General features: G+C 35.6%; 2 protein-coding genes across 2 annotated transcripts; one reads left to right on the top strand and one right to left on the bottom strand.

Annotated features, from left to right (window-relative positions):
• Positions 1-3,677: 3,677 nt before the first annotated feature.
• Positions 3,678-5,825, bottom strand: LOC131146938 (pentatricopeptide repeat-containing protein At4g25270, chloroplastic). The gene has a single exon (XM_058096795.1). It carries the CDS (start codon positions 5,782-5,784, stop codon positions 4,159-4,161), a length of 1,626 nt encoding a protein of 541 aa, XP_057952778.1. The 5' UTR covers positions 5,785-5,825; the 3' UTR covers positions 3,678-4,158.
• Positions 5,826-12,469: 6,644 nt separating this feature from the next.
• On the top strand, positions 12,470-13,962 carry LOC131145723 (uncharacterized). Its single transcript, XM_058094916.1, has 2 exons — positions 12,470-12,526; positions 13,516-13,962. The coding sequence occupies exons 1-2, from the start codon at positions 12,470-12,472 to the stop codon at positions 13,960-13,962; spliced, it is 504 nt and encodes a 167-aa protein (XP_057950899.1).
• The last annotated feature ends 5,462 nt before the right edge of the window (positions 13,963-19,424 follow it).

The following is a 19,424-nucleotide window of genomic DNA, read 5'->3' as shown; positions in this document are numbered from 1 at the left end:
AGGACTTATCCTAAGGCCGAAATTAATTATATAAACAACCTCTAAACCCTAGTGCCTCAATTTTGGGCATATGATTGGAAGCCTTGAACGTATACACGACTTTGGGAAGGGTTGAACATATTGTTTAGCTGTTGTCTATGATTTCAAAGCGTTTACTACATATCTAAGTTTGGGCTACATTGATTTTCAAAAGGAGTTCTAACAAATATTGTGCAAACAACTTGGGTATTGAGGTTTGGTAATCAAAATAATTGTTTGCTTATTCTCAAAGATTTTTTCATATCACAAACTTATTCTTGAATATTCATTGTGAGAAATTGATTTGGAGTTATTATTTATATATATACTTTTGTGAAAAATCACTACTTGAGAAAAAAAAAATTTTAAAACTAAAATCTTAAAGAAAGTGTTAAATAAATTTTCATTCAAAGATTTGCTATTTGATTAGTGTAAGAAGTATTTGATTGCAAATCCTAAGAGCCTCTAAATACATATTATTGAGGGATATTATTTTTGAAACTTAGTGTTTAAATCTTTACAATATTCAAAGTCATATATTTATTCAAAGATTCAACTTTACAGATTATTGATAGCATGGAGATACTTCAAGATCGAGCAGGACTCTCGCTGAATGAGAGTCAACTCCTCCTTAAGTCGCATAACATGAGTACGTGAATGATTGACATACAATTGTTTCAACTTAGACCAAGCATCACGAGCAGTGGTTGAAGCAACAATAAGTGGCATCACTGGTTCGAAGACAGATGCAAGGATGGCATGAAGGATCAACTTATCTTACTTGAGCCAACGCCAGAAGGTTGGATTGGAGACATCTGCAGTAGATGAACCGATAGAGGAGGTGCTGGTAGAAATATTCGGTGACAAATATACAATGGTATCGTCAAGATAGCCCTAGAGGTCATAGCTAATAAGCAATGATGTCAGTTGGGCGCGTCATGAAAGAAAGTTGGAAAGGGTACATCAGCTTCAGAGGAAGATGGGAGTTGGCATTGATGGCATCAAGAGGAGTGTTACCATTGCCAGAAAGCTCGAAAGTTTTGACACTAATAGACTCAGGGGAAACGGCCATAAAGAAAAAAAAAAAAAACTCATTAGAGAAATGAGCTCTGATACCACATAGAATTTGCAAATACTTTTATTGATATGAAAATGTGTTGGCTTTTTTAGTCCAATCTTTGTTTTGATGCTAATAAACACAAACGGGTCTTATGTGTGCTTTTAAGTGCATGAACAGGTATAATTCAGGTCACACATAAGATCAATAGGACATGAAAGTCATGACATGACTCAAAGCTCATGTATGACGTTTTCCATGAAAATTTAAGAGCATGGAAGATAAAAAAGACATTTATGTTTAATTTGTATACGCATTTATTTTTTATCTTTGGTATGTAATAATGCATGCATTTGCATGATATGTTTAAAATGCTCAGATGACCGAGAATGACCATAGGGACTGAATGACCTTAGGGCTTCCTTTGGTCAACCAACACCGAATTTTTTAGATGTCCTCAAAACAAAAAAGACCTAAAAATGACCCTAAGACGCTCACTCAAGCATACATGCGTTTAGTCATTTGAATAGGGTAATTGTTGGCTTAAATAGAACCGAAATGCATTAAATGTGCACACTCGGTCGACCGAACTTCCCTGTACAAAAATGCCCGATCGACCGAACGCGGACTAGGTCAACAATTTAACCACAGTCCGGTAGACCAAACTCACTGAGTTCATTTGACCTCGATCTACTGAACTCCCTTGGAGTCAACATAGTTGACCACCTAATCGACCGTGCCCATATTACATTGCAACGCCTTGGTCAACTGAATTCCCATGTGCAGGAACTCAACGGTCTGGTCGACTGACCGAGTCAGTTCATTATGCCCTCGGTCGACTTAACCGCGCAAAAGAGAAAAATTGCCCTTGGACTTACAATTCCGGTCAACCGAATCTCAAGAACTTTAGTGAACCGAACTTCCTTCGATCAACCGGTGCTCTCGAGTTGAAATTTTTTTCAAGTGTTGAAATGCCATTAAAATTTAATTAAATTTTTCCAAAATACCAAGTGTCTCCTTCAACAATCAGATTTGTTGAAAATCTATTAATACCCCCTCATTATTCCTAATTAGCAACTTTGATTAATTCTAAATTTCTCTTTAATCATTTGTTAATCAAAGTTTCCCCAACTCATTTTTATTGTAAAAATTTCTTCCTTGACAAAAAAATTTTCAAACTAAACTCTCTTACTCTCTTTCCATCCATTCATTTCAAAATCATTTTGTAAAGAGAATATATTTATTTTGGGCATTTATTTTCGTATTCATATACTATACTCTTATATACTAGTTATTTTTGAAAATCATTTTGAGAATATAGTTTGGTTTTCTCCCGAATTATTTCTTGGATAAATATCTTTTGGGAGAAAATTATTTGGTACACAAATACTTCCTTGAACATAAACTCCTGATTCTCCAAACACTCTTACTCGCAAAAATCTTTGTTGGAGAACATATTTCTCATTTATATATATATATTCATATATATTATTTGTGCAAAAATTATTGATAGAATAAAACCCTAGGTTCTCCTATATTATTATTGAAATATCTTTTTGGAGAAAATTTTTTATTAGGATTTAAAAATAATTAAGTACCCTTACTCTACTAAGCATTATTGCATATCATATTAGAGTGCATTTATTTGAGCTTAAACGTATACATCTCAACTTGTATTTTCAGAAACATTTTCATGTACAAAAATGGTCTTAATGTAATGGTTGGGTTCATCCCATTAATTGAACTGGGGAGTCTTAGCCCCGTAAGTGAGACCGGTTCGGTTTAACCCGAAAATTGAACTGAAGAGTCTCAACCCCGTAAATGAGACTAATTCGGCTCAACCTAGTAATTGAGCTTGGGTTTTCCTCGTCCCGTAAGGAGAGGATGTAAAAGGCTTTTACTCCGCCCAGTTAAGTGAGTAGGCATAGTGGAATCCATAGGGGGTATGTCCAACGCGAGGATGTAGGTTGGTTTGGTCAAACCTCGATAACAAATCTGGTATCGCTCTCTTTATCTTATTTAAATTCCTGCACTTTAATTTCATCATGTGTATGAATATTTATTTAATGTCAAAAGTATACTCATGCACACATTTGATTTAAATAAGATACTGCATACGTGTGTATTTGCTTTTATTGTTAAACACGCTTTACATACACGTATATATGTTGAATGGGATATGAACCGTAGTAAATCGATAAAACGTTTAAATTAATCGAAATGTTTTTAAAATCCAATTCACCCTCTCTCTTGGGATCACACCAATTCCAACAAAATGTCCTATATATAGGACTTGTACAAAGTATGATTGTTACAAATTTAAAAGTATTTAAATATTACAATAAGAAGATCCTAAATTATCAGATTTAAACAAATATTCAAGTAATATAACTAGAGAATCTCAAGTTATCACAGACAATCAAAAATCAGTCAATCTTCAACTACAAAGATTCTCGGTTATTCAGCAACAAACAAAATCATTGACGGTTAGCTAAAACCATCGATAGTTTCAGTACTTTGTCGATGATTGGCTGAAAAACTATACAATTTCCTTGATAGAACCATCAACAAGCAAGGCCTGGAAATGAGTTTGGACTGCTTCTAAGGTGAAGAAGAATTGCTTGCAATATGTTATTACAGAGTTGTTTCAATGTGAATACAATTTGTAATATGTAATTGTCCACTTCTTCATATTTTGCGTTAGGTTCTTTCACTCTTAACCCAAAAAAAAAAAAACTTCTTCTATAGACAGTGCACAAGGAAAAAAATAGTGGTCTTTCCACCTTATCATCCAATGAAAAGGTTCCAAATAATATATATATAGGGTCCATATACAATCTGATGGAACCACTATATGGAGTGTTTCCATGGGATGGTAAGGCCTGATGGAAAGACCGCCAATTTTTTTTCTAGTGCACGAGAGGAAAGCTCGCAATGGCACGGGGAAGAGCAAATTTCAGCCATTTGCAGCATCTTTGACAGCAGCTTGGCTTATGCAAATCTTTATTTCTTGTGGCGATTCAAGGTCCAAGGGAAGAATTTGATTTTGGTTCATCAAAACACCATTGCTCAGGAACAACCTCCTACAATTCCAATCCTCTGTCCATCATCATTTTTCTCACCCTCTCCGCATCTTCTACTCTCCCCACTTTGCCGTAAAGCCTCATTAAAATGTCAAAATTAAGTTCATTATCTGGCTCCAACTCAAAAAGCCTTTCAGCAGCAATCTCTCCAACGTCTACATTCCCATGAATGTAGCAAGCATATAGTAATGCTCCCCAGACGGTTGGACCGGCCTCAAACTCCATCATCTTCGTTATGATGTCGTAAGCCTTATTGATCAATCCTGCCCTTCCATAGAGATTCACCAGACAAGCATAGTGTTCCATGCTGGGGCATATACCATAACTGCTTCTCATAAGAGAATAGAGCTCCTCCCCATCCGCCACCAAGCCCAAGTGAGCACAGGCTGACAGTAGCGACACAAATGTGATGCCGTCTGGCAAAGCACCAGCACTCTCCATCTCCCTAAAATATGTAAGAGCTCTACGGTCTTTAGAATGAGCAGAAATTATGGAATTCCACGAGACAACATCCCTTTCTGGCATTTTGTCGAACAGCCAACGAGATCTGTGCAACTCCACCCGGGTTGAGTATAAGGCAATCAAGGAATTAGCAATGGACAAATCCCATTCATTTCCTCGCCGAATAACCCATCCATGAATCTGGGTACCAATTTTAAAGGACAGCTCAGTAGCGAGAATCGAAGATATGGCTATTGAGTCTGGCTCAAACCCATTTAGGAGCATCCCGCGAAATGTATCCACAGCCTCCGCCAACAGCTCATGGCGGATATAACCAGTGAGCATCGAATTCCATGAAACCGAGTCACGGGTAGCGATCTTATCAAACACCTTTCGCGCCTTCAGAATGTCTCCGCACTTGGCATACATGTCAACAAGAGCATTGAGAACGTGCGCATTGTCCCCGAAACCACAACGAACGATGTCACGATAAACCTTCTCCCCTACTCGAATCGACCCTATTCCCGCACAAGCTTTCAATGCTCGAGGGAAGGTGAACTGGTCGGGCTCGACGCCATCTTCCTTCATTTGAAAGTAAATTGCCATGGCATCTTCATACTGACCCAATTCGGCATACCCCGAGATGAGCGCATTCCATGGGAATGCCGACGTATCCCGCTTAGGCATTTCATCAAACAACTGGTGGGCCTTCTCAATATGCCCACTAGAAGCGTACAGCCGGAGAAGCTTTGACGAGATGCCGACATTCTTATGCAAAAGCGTTCTGGGTATAAGCTGATGAACTCGGACGCCGTAATCAATGGCTTGCAAATGGAAACATGACTCAAGGAGGGAAGCAAAGAGTTGGGGATCGGACACTTTCACACCATCACTGATGGATTTTTCCAGGTCGTTCAAGAGTGCATCGAGGGCTTGGAGTTTTGTTTGGGCAGAGGGCCTTTGGTTGATCAGAAGTGGGGTTGGGAATGACTTTGGGAAAGGAGTAGTATTGGTTTTTGTTTTGCGATGAAATTGCTTATGTTGATTGCTTTTGTGTTTCCTCTTGCTTCTGCCACAGCGGTAGAGGGCAGAAGAAGGGAGTGCGCAGAAACTTACAGGGGCGAAGGTGGTCTCCATGGGAGGATGGATTGCCATGAGTTCCATGAAAATAAATTTTATTTCCATTACTATCCTATTTTTAGATATAAAAAGTTACACCCACTATTTTGGCTAGTTGGGTATTGTCGAATATTCCCTTAATGTAGTGTTAAACATGATATTATAGTATTAATTATTATAATAAAAAATTAGTAGAAATAAATTCAATAATTATACTATTATTATATAACATAATAGTTAAAATGTGGAGACCATATTACACCCACAAAGTAATAATAATGATGATAATATTTTTTTCTCACATTGATTTGATTTGTATGTATTGGTACTAGATTTTGTGCCGAAAAGATGATTATTCTTCATATATTTTTTCATATATATTAGTTAAGATATAACGGTTGCCAAAAATATCTATTAGGATTTTTATATTAAAACAAACACTAATCTCGACATTTTTACATATTCTTAAAAATCATTCAATCTTAATTTTATATATACATATATTCACGAGATAGACACTATAAAGATGAGATTTTCAAGAAAGTCATTTAATTTATGGGACTATTTTTATTATCTCACAAACCAAATGCCATGCATCTAAAAGTCTAAAATCATGGATTTCTAACCATATAATTTGGACTTGTGTGGGCCAGATGAAACTTATTACAATTTTATATTATACTTTCCCAAATTCACATTAAAGTCAATGTCTCAAGTCTAAGTTTCAAAACTTATTAGGTTTATGGTTAAAAATATGAATTTTGAGCCTTAAATTAGGACAAAATAATTTTGTACAACATTTTTATTAAAATTTATGTAAAGTTAAGTTCTAAACTCTAACCTCCAAACTCTAAATATTCATTTATATATTAAAAAAAAAGCCGAAAAAAAAGGAGTTATAATTGGAAAAGATCAAATTGTATACATGGAGATTGAATCGATATGGTATAACAGAGACATATAAATGTTAATTATTATTTATTCTAATCTAGACATTTTTACATATTCTTAAAAATTATTGTACGAATAGTCACTACATTATTATTATTATTATTATATAGGAAATCCAGCCACCAACGAGCCTTTCGAACTCTCTGGTGCGACACCAAACCTACAGATCAGTGCCTTCCATCTTCAAGTCTCGCCGATTAAGGTAAAGTCTAAAATGCATTCTGTGCATCAGTTGGACGTTCGACCAACTCGACTCCCGGGACACATCTCCATTACCATCCACGGTCCCCGCTGGCTCACAGTGAACTCTCATCTCCCACGCTCCCCGCTGACTCACAAAGCGAACTCTCATCATCTACAGTTCTCACTGGCTCACAGAATAAATTCTCACCATTCACAAGTATTGCTAGTTCCGTGAGTGTATCTACGTGAAATTGAACCCCCGATACTCCTTACTTGCTGATGTCTTTCCACCACGCCATGCCCAGTCATGCATTGATAACATAAAAATGCCTACATGTACCAACACTTATTTGGCGAAAAAAGAAAATGAAAATCAACCCTAAAAACCAATTAATTTTAAAGAAACTCAATTGTTTCCAACTTTAAGTTTCATTAAGTAAAAAAACTTTGAACAAAAATAAAAAAAGGAAAATTGATAGGGAAATTAAGATAAAAAAAAACCAATTGATTTAGAAACGCATTAGTTTATTCAGTTAGACTTCATTACTAAACCAATTCCAGGTGGATGAAGAAATATTGGTATAATTTTAAGAAGGAAAAACGCCTATAATATATGTCACCTAACTATTGATTTATTTGGCACCAACTAGGACACTGATGTGACACCTGCTTGATACTCAATAATTTCTCAAATATTTTTCTACTATGCGACATAGCTATATATGGATGACACAAATTTTGTCATATATAACGTGGATAGCAAAGTTGTTAACAATTATTTACTTCACAATGACACGACACAACTAACAAATTTCTTGACAATTATCCATTTAATTCACAACGATGCATATGAGAAGTCTCAGGTTATAATATTAGTGATTTGCATTTTTAAATATTTTCCACGTACGTAGTAACATGACAGTATTTTAGCTACCAAAATCCTTTTTAATTTTCGATTATATAAGAAAATCTTAACATGCAAAGCATTCATATCACATTAGCACAATCAGAGGAGTCAAGGCCACCTATGGTTCCTTAGAATGCTTATGGTTGATGACAAAACTTTCCATCTTCAGGATAACCCTAGTATATTTTTCTTTCAATTTAATATTGTGCCTTGTGCACGCACAATCCAAATGCATCTTCAACATGACTAACTTGACCATTATCTAGTTCATGATGGCTACCAAAGTCCTTGACAATTATCTTCTTCACAAAGACATGTATATTGGTTTTGGGACCTCTACCATTCACTAATTCATAGCATTAGCATTTTGCATGTTCAAATAATCGCCAAGTAATAACATGACATGATATGAGTCGAGTGAAGTGGAATCATTTAAAATGAAAGATTTTGCTCATCACATGACCAAATCTTAAAGCACAAGTTACATGTATATGTTATGTACTAGTACATAACAAAGGAGTTGAGACTAGCCACAACTTACTTAGAATGTTAATAATTAAAGAGTATGCTTTCCATTTTTTTGATTACCTTAGTATGTTTTCTTTCAATTCATTGCATGCTTCTACATGATCACTTCTAAGGCATAGTTCCAAAATGACATGGCTAACAAATTAAATTCTTGACCATTATCAAGCTTATACATGATGGGGCTAGCAAAGTCCTTGACAATTATCTTCTTCACAATGATGCATACATTGATTTCCGGCACCTTTAATTCTATGCACACCAATTCACGACGTTGGTATTTTGAAAATTTAAATAATTTCCACATAACAACCTAACATAAATGAGGGTCAAGTGATGTGGAATGGTTTAAAATGAGATATTTTTGTCCATCCCATGCAAAATCTTTACATGTAGAACACTAGATCTTTATATGTGCTATGTACTAGTGCTCAGCAAAGGAGTCAAAGCCACCTACGACTCCCTTGGAATGCTGAAAGATGATCGCTAAGAATTTTATTTTTATGGATACCCGAATATTCAAAGTTTTCCCTATATATACATGCACAGAGGTAGAAGGTACAAAATGAACCGAGACAAAGAGAGAGCATTTAGTACTATGGCTTCCAATGTGGTGTTTCTCGTGCCTCTTCTCTTATTAATTGTTTGGTACAGGAGCAAAAGAAACCAAGAAGATGAAGAGTTTGGAATTAGAGGAGGTGGAGCCGCCTATTGTTAAAACCATTAAGGTTTATATGGCCACCTTATTATAGCATTTCAAAAGGTTATTTCGAATTGTCCCACACTGATTGTTTAATAAAGTGTGGAAAATTTTTCTATGCTCCCCCAGCATGCATGAAATGAAGCTCCGTTCAATTCATTTTTTTGGAGCCTTACACAGTGCGTGAGTGCATCACATATTATTCCCTCATATGGGCCCAATTTTAGCTCACTTTTACTACTTTTGTCCTTCCATGCATTTTGATTATGATTTTTCCATTTGTTAATCTTTGTTGCTTTTTTTTTTTGTTGGCTTGTTATTAATTAAGATCTATCGCTTTCCTGAACTGCGATTGCAAAACTATCTGTAACGATCTCAAAAATAATGTGTGCAAAGTGTAAATAATAATAATAATAATAATAATAATAATAATTTAATTAATTAATTATTAATTAAATAACATAATATATTAATATAATATAATATAATAATATTATAATATAATATTTATATATATAAACAATCCTTCCCGAAGAATTAGGAAGGATTGATTTTCAAATTCAACAGAGAGCCCCCCTCTTCTCGCCAAACTCTCTCTCTCTCTCTCCTCACCGCCCTCCGTCCACCTCACTCTCTCTCTTCAATTTCCCTAATATTCAGTCGAATCGACGATCAGACACCACCACGAAATCCTAACTTCAATCCTTAGCAAATTAATCGGAGTAGATTTTAGGTTTGAGCTTCCTACGCACCACTCCAGGGCCAAGATAAGGGGGATAAATTATGTTAGTTATTTTAGAAATTCACCCGGTTAAATCATGGTATGTGATTACTGGAATATTGTATATGGTTTTCTGAGTAATTTTATTTGTATGAAAATTATGATTTATTTATTAAATAGTAATATTTGATTATTAAATTATAACATTTGATTAAATTATATTTTTAAAAATATTTTAAAATTAAGTTAAACTGCAAGAATTTGATTAAATTAGATTTTTTGGAATATTTTGGAATTAAGTTAAACTGCAAGGATTTGATTAAATTAGAATTTTAGGAATATTTTTGAATTAAGTTAGACTGTAGATATTTGATTAAATTAGATTTTTAGGAAAAACCTGGTATTATGAGTTTGAGAAAATGCTAGAAAAGGTTACATATTATTTTTCAACAAAACCTATATTTTTCTTGGGTAATTATTATATAAAGAATTATTACTCAAATTGTGTGATATGAGAAATGACTATACGATTACAATTAGAATATTTTATGATGATATACAGCAGATTATGATTTTATATTGAGTACAGGAAATGTTATGTATATGATTTTATACTAATTTTAGAATTTTATGAATATGATGAAAATATGATACGGCAATTTTATGCAGTAATTTGACACGACAGATTTATGCTAAGTTACAAAATGACGGTTTTAAGCCGAGTTATGATATGATATGTCAGTTTTATACCGAAACAGTTATGATATGAAGGTTTTATACCGATTGTGATATGATAGATATGATATGACAATGAAAATACACTTTATACAGATTTATGAAATGATAATTATGAAATGAGATTACATTATCAATTATGTTATATAAATTGTACCATATGATATCAGAACTCTGATGGACTAGGTATGTTTAGAGCACGGTATTGTAGTTAGGTAGCAAGATCAGACAATGAACTTCCCCTGTGTGCCGACCCGAGAAGTGTTGAGAAGGGTAGGATAGGCGAACCAGGTTGGGTGTATAGCTGGCAGTTCTACCACAATACTATTCAGAAAGTGTCGGTATCAGAGTCGATTAGCCCCGAAGTGTTGAGAAGCAGGATACCCACAATGTGCCGACCCGAGAAGTGTTGAGAAGCGTAGGATGGGCGGACCAGGTTGGGTGAGCAATCGTGTATAGTTATATTATGTTTGACTTAGCCTGGTAGACCAGTCATGGTTAAGTCCAACCCTAAGGCCACACAACCTAATCATGCAGGATTAATTCATGATATTATGCTAGAACCATCAAGGGAAAGAAAAGGAAGTATCTTATGTATATATGTAGTTTTATGAAAACGAAATTATCTATTATGTTAAAGTATGTTTGAGTAGAAAATATGTACCTTGAAATGTATAGGTGTGAGTTATGATTGTTATACAAATGCTTTTAAGGTACAGTTTAATTAATAGTTGTAAGAACCCGATCCGAGAATTTTGAATTAAATAAATAAGAAAAGGGGAAGGAATTTAAAAAGGGAAAATCAGTAGGGCTCGTCAACGAAGCTCCTTTTCTCGTCAACGAAGTCCCTTCTATAGCTTGGCAACAAAATTCAAAGGTTTGTCGACGAAAGAATGCCGAGAGATTTTGGGAACTCTGAAATCTCAGGCTCATCGACGAGGCCACTCCATCATCGACAAACTCCCTTCTTATGCTCGTCGACGAGAACGCCATCTCGTCGACAAGGTTGGCCAAGTCAACTAAGTTATAATATCTATTTCACTCACTCACTCACTCACTCTCTCACTCTCTAACTCTCTCTCTCTCTCTCTCTCTCTGATTCGGGCTATCTGTTACCTGAATCGACGATCCGACGTTACTACGTGGATCAAGGGAGGAATCTCTACGGTTATAACGGATCGGATCTTCATTTTGAGGATTTTCGGATTTTGTCCTAAAATCGAAGTAGAGGTCCGATTTCATTTTTGATTCAGTAGATATGTAGTAGATAGGATTATATTGAAGTTGTGTCCTTCGATTTTTAGGTTTTGGGAACTCGATTCGCTGTTTTGGAGCCGTTTAGTTTGTGTTTTGGTTTTTAGGGAAAGGTAAGGGATTTCTATTTATATCAATTATTTTTGTAATCTAAATCGGTAAAACTATGTTTTACGATTCTACGGATGTTTTGGTTACTTATTTAGAAAAATCTATCAGGTGAAATTAAGGGATTTTTGGGTTTACAGTTTTTGGAAAAATTGGGGATTTTGGGTATCATCTCCATTTTTGTTGAAAAATTATATATTTGGTTAAACTGTAATATAGAGATGATTGTACCTTTGATTATGTTAAACTGTATTTTCGGAGTATATGTTATGAGATTATTTGTTTACCCAAATAAGTGTGGAATGAGGTGATATATTGAATGATATGTTTTGTGAAAAGGCGTGTCAGTTAACTACCGTAGGCTGTGAATGATGTATTTTGTGGAAAAGTGTGCCGGTTAATTAGCATAGGCTGTGAGTAATTGAAATGAGATATAGGAACATTAGTTCCAAATTATTCCAGGTTTTGTGAAAATGTCAACTCGGGATAATACCGTAGAGGATATATCAAAGCGGATTGGATGAAAACATCGCAGGCTGAGATATTGAGCCGAGTCAAAATAATACCGTAGGCTTAGATGTCCAGCTTTTGCCGAAGAGTGTGCAATACCACTAGACAGGTCGATTTATACCGAAGGGTGTGAAAACACCAAATCTGCACCGGTTCAATGCTGCGGGGGCTTATGCTATGTCAGGTTACAGGGGACACTGGCTTTTTCCAAAAGGTGTGAAATACCACTAGATAGACCGGCTTTTGCTGAAGGGTGTGAAATACCACGAGAGCCAGCTTAGGTCGAAGAGTGTGACGACACTAGATCGTATTGCTTTGTATCGTATATATAATGGAACTGTATCGTGAAAATACTGGAATTATAAAATGTTTATGTTTTACCGTTAAAATAACACTCATGTGTCACACACTGATATAACATGTTTCTCCCTTACTGAGAGGTGTCTCACCCCTATCATACAAATGTTTTTCAGATCTTTCGAGTAGTCGACACTAGCATCCTAGCGTTTTAGGAGAGTGGTTGTTGGTTAGCTTTGTAGGAGTACTTGTGTAAGTACTTTTTTTTGGCCGAGTTGTCATTTTGGGTTATATAGACACCTAGGGTATATTATGTATTTTGAGAATTAGATCCTATTTTAATATAGACTCTGGTATGGTAATATAATGTAAGAGGTTGAATTATTTTGCTGCGTATATTGTGTATTTGATTGTTGATAGGGTATACATGAACCCCACGGGATCGGACCCTTATATTGTGTAGTATCATTGATGGTTGTATGATACAGGGACAGGTTAGGTAACTAAATCACACCCAGGGGCCCATTTTCAGGTTTAGGGTATGACAACTTGGTATCAGAGTCAAGTTGTTAGGTCTTGTAGACTTGGTTAGGCATGATTATGTGAACATATCAGAGTATAAGAATGTAGGGAATGGGTAGAGTAGGTTGAGGGTTGTCTTGTAGCTAGATAGAGATTCATTGACGGTGTTCTGTGTTTTTCCTAGAATGATGATTTTAGTAAAATCACGGCAAACCATTGATGGTTTCGTGTTTGTGCGGTAAGGCAAACCTGGACCTGAGAGTCTAGAAGTTAACTAGAGGGTCTGACCAGATTGTGGCGAAGAACTGGGTGTAGAAGACATAAAAGATACTGAAAGTTCTGCCCTGCACTGATGAGCATAAAGTTCTCTATGCTACATTTCAGCTGGCAAGAGAGGCTGAGAGGTGGTGGATGACTGTGAGTCTACTTGAGGAGAAGAGAATTGATTCATCAGTGATGACGTGTAGTCATTTTAAGGAGGTATTCTTTGAGAGATACTTCCCGACTTCCGTCCGTGACGAAATGACAGATGAATTCTTGAGTTTGACTCAAGGGACTTCGACAGTGCAGAGTTGTGTAGTTAGATACATCGAGTTGTCTCACTTTGCGTCGTGTATGATCTTAAACAAGTATGAAAAAGCTTGGAGGTTCAAGAAGGGCCTGAGGAAGGACATCCGTAGGCTAGTGGGAATGTTGCAGATTCAGGAGTTTCCTGTTCTGGTGGATAAAGTCGTCGTAGTTGATGCTGGTCTTCAGGAGGATGGGGTGGTACAAGAACATAAGAAGAAGACAGTACCTTCTGGTTCACAGACTGGTTCTAGACAGGGATAGTGGAAGAAGAGGAACAATGGTTCAGATAATCGTCAGGGCACGGAACCGCGGGGTCTACAAAGGGACCGATCTCGCGAGCGTTGTACCAGGTGCAACAAATGGCATGATGGTGAATGCTAGCTGTTTGTGGGTAACTGTTAACGATGTGGCGAACTGAGCCATGTATCCCGAAACTGTCGTACACTGATGAATGGCACACCTGCACCAAGTCAGAACCGGGGAAAGAACCAAGTACATCGGGAAAACACAGCTCAAGTGAGGGTGTACTCACTTACTCCAGCGGATGCAGAACACGCTGGCAACGTGGTGACGGGTACCATGTTACTACTTTCAAATAAAATTGTCTTATTCGATTCAGGAGCAACTCATTCATTTATATTTGCAAATTTTGTGAAACTATGTGGGTTGAAACCCAAGTGATGGATGAGGGGCTATCTGTGGCTACACCATCTGGGAGTGTGGTGATTTGTAGGAAAATACTAGAGGACTGCCAAGTGATACTATCGGTGAACCTGGTGGTGTATGATATGTACGGTTTAAATGTTATACTAGGGATGGATTCGTTATCCTCCAATTTTGCTGTGAGTGACTGTCGCAGGAAAGTGGTGGTGTTTAAACCTCTTGGGGAATAGGAGTATGAGTTTGTAGGATCGTATGTGCGTTCAACGCCACAGATTCTGTCGACTATGCAAGCAAAAAGGTTACTCTTGGACGGTTGTCAAGGGTACCTAGTGTAACGCCCCAAAAAATTAATATGCATGGAAGTGTAAAAAATAAATAAATAATAATAATAATAATAATTAATTAATTAATTAAAATTTAAATTTAATTAAATAATTATTATTAATTAAATTATATAATATAATATATTATATTATATTATAAAGTTAGTAACTTCAATCTTCTTCTGGAACGAATTTAGATTCTTTAGGGAAGACCAGCACTCCGTCTCTCCCTCATCTCCTCTCTTCCACTCTCCTCAATTTCTTCTCCAACATTCGACTGATCGGAAATCCAAAGATACCATTGGGTTCCTACCTCCGCCACCAACATTCCTACTTGAACGAATTTGTCGTGGAAGCGACGTAAGCATATCTCTTAAGATAAGGCCAATTTTCACACTTGCCTCAATTTTTCTTAAATCTTAAACCCAATTAATGAACGGAAATTGTCAGAAGATTCGCAAGGAGATTCTCCACAATCTAGTTGGAGCAGGTTTTCGAGTTGGAGCTTTGAAGCACCAACCCTAAATCGGGGGTAAGTTTAACAATTTAGACTTTTAATAGGCTATTTAAGGTATTCAGAATCTAAGAAAATTTTAGAGAAAATTACTCTGAGGATTGTGATGAATAATATGGTAAATTTTGAATTTTAGGGTTTCGGGAGTTTGAACGTCGTGGGGCGTAGGTCAGGGTTCTATCGGACTTTTCAGGAGTCAGGTAAGGGGATTAAGTTAAGTCGGAATTTTATTAAATATGAACTGATTAAATTGTTATATATTTATTTATTTATTTATTCACGTATTTAAGAATTTAAAGGTTATTTCAAAAACCAATCGTTCGAAATGAATTTTACAAACTTAGGATATATGATATGGTATTTTGAATAAAAACAAATGGTGAAAAGTTTGGTTGTTTATATGGTTATGTTTAAATGTTGAAATTGTGTGACCGGTGATTATTTGGTAGGATTTATTGTTTAACTAGATTTGAGATTGTTTGTGAATACTGGAACTGTTTGTGAAATATTGAAATTGTTGTAAAAAATACTGAAACTACTTGTGAAAAATACAAGATTTTGAAATAAAGGTCAGTGGCCGAATATTGTTTGATTCGCCAAAGGTCAGGATTATTATTTGACGACTGAGGGCTGGGGTTTTATTTAAACGGTTGTGAGTCGGGTTGAATTTGGGGTCGAGAGCCAGGTTTATGGAATAATAGAAAATATATATAAATTGATATTTTAAATGATGATTTATATTATCTAAATTGCATGATATGCTTTAAAAACCCTGTGGACCAGTGTATTGTGAGCATGGTACCGTTGCTAGTTAGATTATGTGCACCCACACTGTTCTGGATAAAAGTGTAAGGGGTACCAACCGACTGCCTGCGTGAAGTTGAAGTAAGGGCGTCGGACTTACAGCTTTGTTGTGGATGCCTACAGACGTGCTTGCAGAGGATGTTATTTTTTTTTTTTACTTTGTTGGGTTGATCACCCAGGCTTAGTCCAACCTTCGGGTCACACAACCCGTGCCATGGGAGAAGTAAATGACGTGTTTGTCACAAGAACTGTCTTATATGCATATCTGTTAATTTATGTGAATACAAATAATTAATAAGATAACTTCGAGGACTTACTGAGACAAGTGAGTGCCCTAATAGCAGTAATGGTATTAGAGTAGAGGGAAGCTACTTGCATGAACGGGTAATCTTCTCTATCATCAGCTAATAGTGTGTGTGAATGTAAAATAAGAATGATTTCATAAATGTGTTTATCTACTTAGTGAACTGATTATTTTCTGTACACTAAATGCATGTTAGCCACACACTGACATTAACTTAGTTTTTCTCTTACTGAGTTGTGTCTCACCCCTACTTTACAAACTATCTTTCAGGAAATTCAGGGAAACGTTCCTAGCAGGCTAGAGGGGCTGAGATGGTAGTATAGTTTTTTGTATGTGGTGAGTGTAGTTTGAATTGGTTTTTGTATAAGTATAGTACGTTGGTTTGTAATAAGGATTTTGGAACCTTTTTGTATATAAAGGTAAGCTTGAATTATTTTTTTGCTTCAATAAGAAGTCAATTGTTTCTTGTTGTTCCATTGCCCAGCATGGCCAAGGTATTTTCTTTATTGCTTCAAGAAGAAAGTCAGAGACAACTAACTAATTTTTCAGGTACTGAAACACATGCTTTGTTAGCCAAGCCATACACTCAGTCTACTCAGAATACTCATTCCAAGTTTTCTAAAGACAAGTCGAAAAAATCTTTATTACATTGTACTCATTGTGGCTACAATGGTCATACAATTGATAAATGCTTTCAATTGCATGGTTATCCTCCTGGCTAGACTGGAACTAAGGGAAAAAGAAATACTCCCTCTGCACATGCTGCCATTACAACTGAAGAAGTCTCCAATCAAAGTAGTAATAAGAACCAAAGGATTAGTTTAACTGCTGAAGATTTCAATAAGCTCTTAGCTCTTGCCAATTCAAATTCATCTACTCAGTCCACTAGTTTATCCACAACATCAATAAATCTAGTCACTACCCCTCATTTTTCTAGTAATCCTTTCAATCACTGTAATTATGCCTCTACCAAATTCAATTCTGAATTTTTTTGGATCTTAGATACTGGTGCAACAAATCATATGATTTGTTCACTTCGACTCTATTATTCCACTCCTAAATCAGTTTCAATTTCCATTAATCTCCCTAATGGACAAATTGTTCCAACATTATATACTGGAACTATAAATCTTTCTAGCACAATATTTTTAAATAATGTCTTATGTGTTCCAAGCTTTCCATTCAATCTATTGTATATTCCTAAACTAACCAAAGATTCGAATCTTTGTATATCCTTTTTTGGTTCTTATTGTCTTATACATGACCAATCAATGAATAAGATGATTGGGATTGCCTTTGAGAAACAAGGACTTTATCACCTTTCTCAAGTTTCATCGAAAGCAAATTCCTACCAGCAATCTTTGTCAACCCATTCTTTGCATTCTACACCATCCTTTGCATCAACTATCACTAAAAATCTATCAAACCTTTGGCACTACAGATTAGGCCATATTTCGAATTCTAGAATACCTTTCCTTCGACAGATAGACAATTCAATTGCATTTGATTGTATAAATATCTGTGAAATTTGTCCACCAGCAAAGCAAAAGAAACTCTCTTTTCATGTATCTCAGCATACTTTTAATAGAAAGTTTGATTTGATTCATTGTGATATATAGGGTCCATTTGCTACTATCTTATATTCTGGTTTTAAATTTTTTTTAACCATTGTAGATTATTCACAAGATGTACTTGGGTTTATTTACTCAAAAACAAATCTAAGGTTTCATCTTTGCTGCCAGATTTCTGTAAAATGGTTTTAACCTAGTTTAATACTCCTATCAAAACCATAAGAGCAGACAATGGTTCAGAATTTATACTCACAGACTTTTATGGAGCATATAGCATTTTACATCAACGAAGTTCTGTAGAAACTTCACAACAAAATGGAGTTGTTGAAAGTAAACATCAACACTTATTAAACACATCTAAAACATTGATGTTTCAGGCAAACTTACCTTTGATTTTTTGGAGTGATTGTATATTGACTACAGCACACATAATAAATAGAATTCCAACTCCTCTTCTCCAAAACAAAACACCTTTTGAAATGCTATTTCACAAAAACCCCAAATCTTTCGCATTTAAAGGTTTTTGGTTGCTTTGCATCTACAATTGCTAATCATAGAAAAAAGTTTGATCCAAGAGCAACTAAATGTCTATTTTTAGGATATTCTTCTAATGTCAAAGGTTATAAACTCATGCACTTAACCACAAATAAAATCATCATTTCCAGAAATGTTGTGTTTCATGAAACCACCTTTCCTTTCAAAAATTTTCCACTTAATTCTGACATATCAAATTTTTTGTTTCCTCCTTCAGAATTCCAACATGATTCTTCTAATCCTATCCCTTCTGTTCCAAATAATACCTCATTAACTTCTCCTGCATTAGACTCATCTCACATTAACAGAGATCAATCTAAATCAGCAGCTTCTATTCCCTCTAGTTCATACAATAATACCTCATTAACTTCTCTTGTATTAGACTCCTCACATTGACAAAGATCATTACGAATCAGCAGTTTCTATTCCCCCTGGTTCATGCATCAAAAAATCATCCAAAATTAAACACCCACCAAAATTTTTGCAGGATTATTATTGTGGTAATGTCTCATTGTTTCTGTATGTAAACAACTCATCTGCTTCCATTGATTGCCCCTCTAACACAAGTACTCTCTATCCTATTTCATCTTTTATTTCTGTCAATAGACTTTTAGCATCTCATGAGGCTTTTTTAGCTTCAATCTCCATCACCAAAGAACCAAAAACATACAAACAAGCAGCAAAATTACATGAATGGCAAGTTGCAATGAGAAATGAACTCAATGCTTTAGAGTTGAACAAAACTTTGGAACTTGTTACTCTCCCTCAAAATAAACAAATCATTGGTTGTAAATGGGTCTTTCGAATGAAATACAAGGCTAATGGAACTATAGAAAGACATAAAGCAAGGCTAGTAGCCAAAGGCTACACTCAACAAGAAGGATTAGACTTCTTTGATACTTTTTCTCCAGTAGCAAAAATTACTTCAATTCGATTATTGTTAGTTATTGCTGCTATTAGGAGTTGGCATATTCATCAATTAGATGTAAATAATGCTTTTTTACATGGTG

Source organism: Malania oleifera, chromosome 13 (assembly GCF_029873635.1).
Source record: "Malania oleifera isolate guangnan ecotype guangnan chromosome 13, ASM2987363v1, whole genome shotgun sequence".
NCBI classification, from domain to species: domain Eukaryota; kingdom Viridiplantae; phylum Streptophyta; class Magnoliopsida; order Santalales; family Ximeniaceae; genus Malania; species Malania oleifera.
The sequence above is the reverse complement of the archived record's forward strand: the minus strand, read 5'-3'. Positions and strand labels throughout refer to the sequence as shown.

Coding starts and splice junctions, on each gene's coding strand:
- LOC131146938 (XM_058096795.1), bottom strand. CDS start 5,784: ATGGAAATAAAATTTATTTTCATGGAACTCATGGCAATCCATCCTCCC.
- LOC131145723 (XM_058094916.1), top strand. CDS start 12,470: ATGCTGCGGGGGCTTATGCTATGTCAGGTTACAGGGGACACTGGCTTT. Junction 12,527..13,515: donor ACACTGGCTTTTTCCAAAAG/GTGTGAAATACC, acceptor GCTACATTTCAG/CTGGCAAGAGAGGCTGAGAG.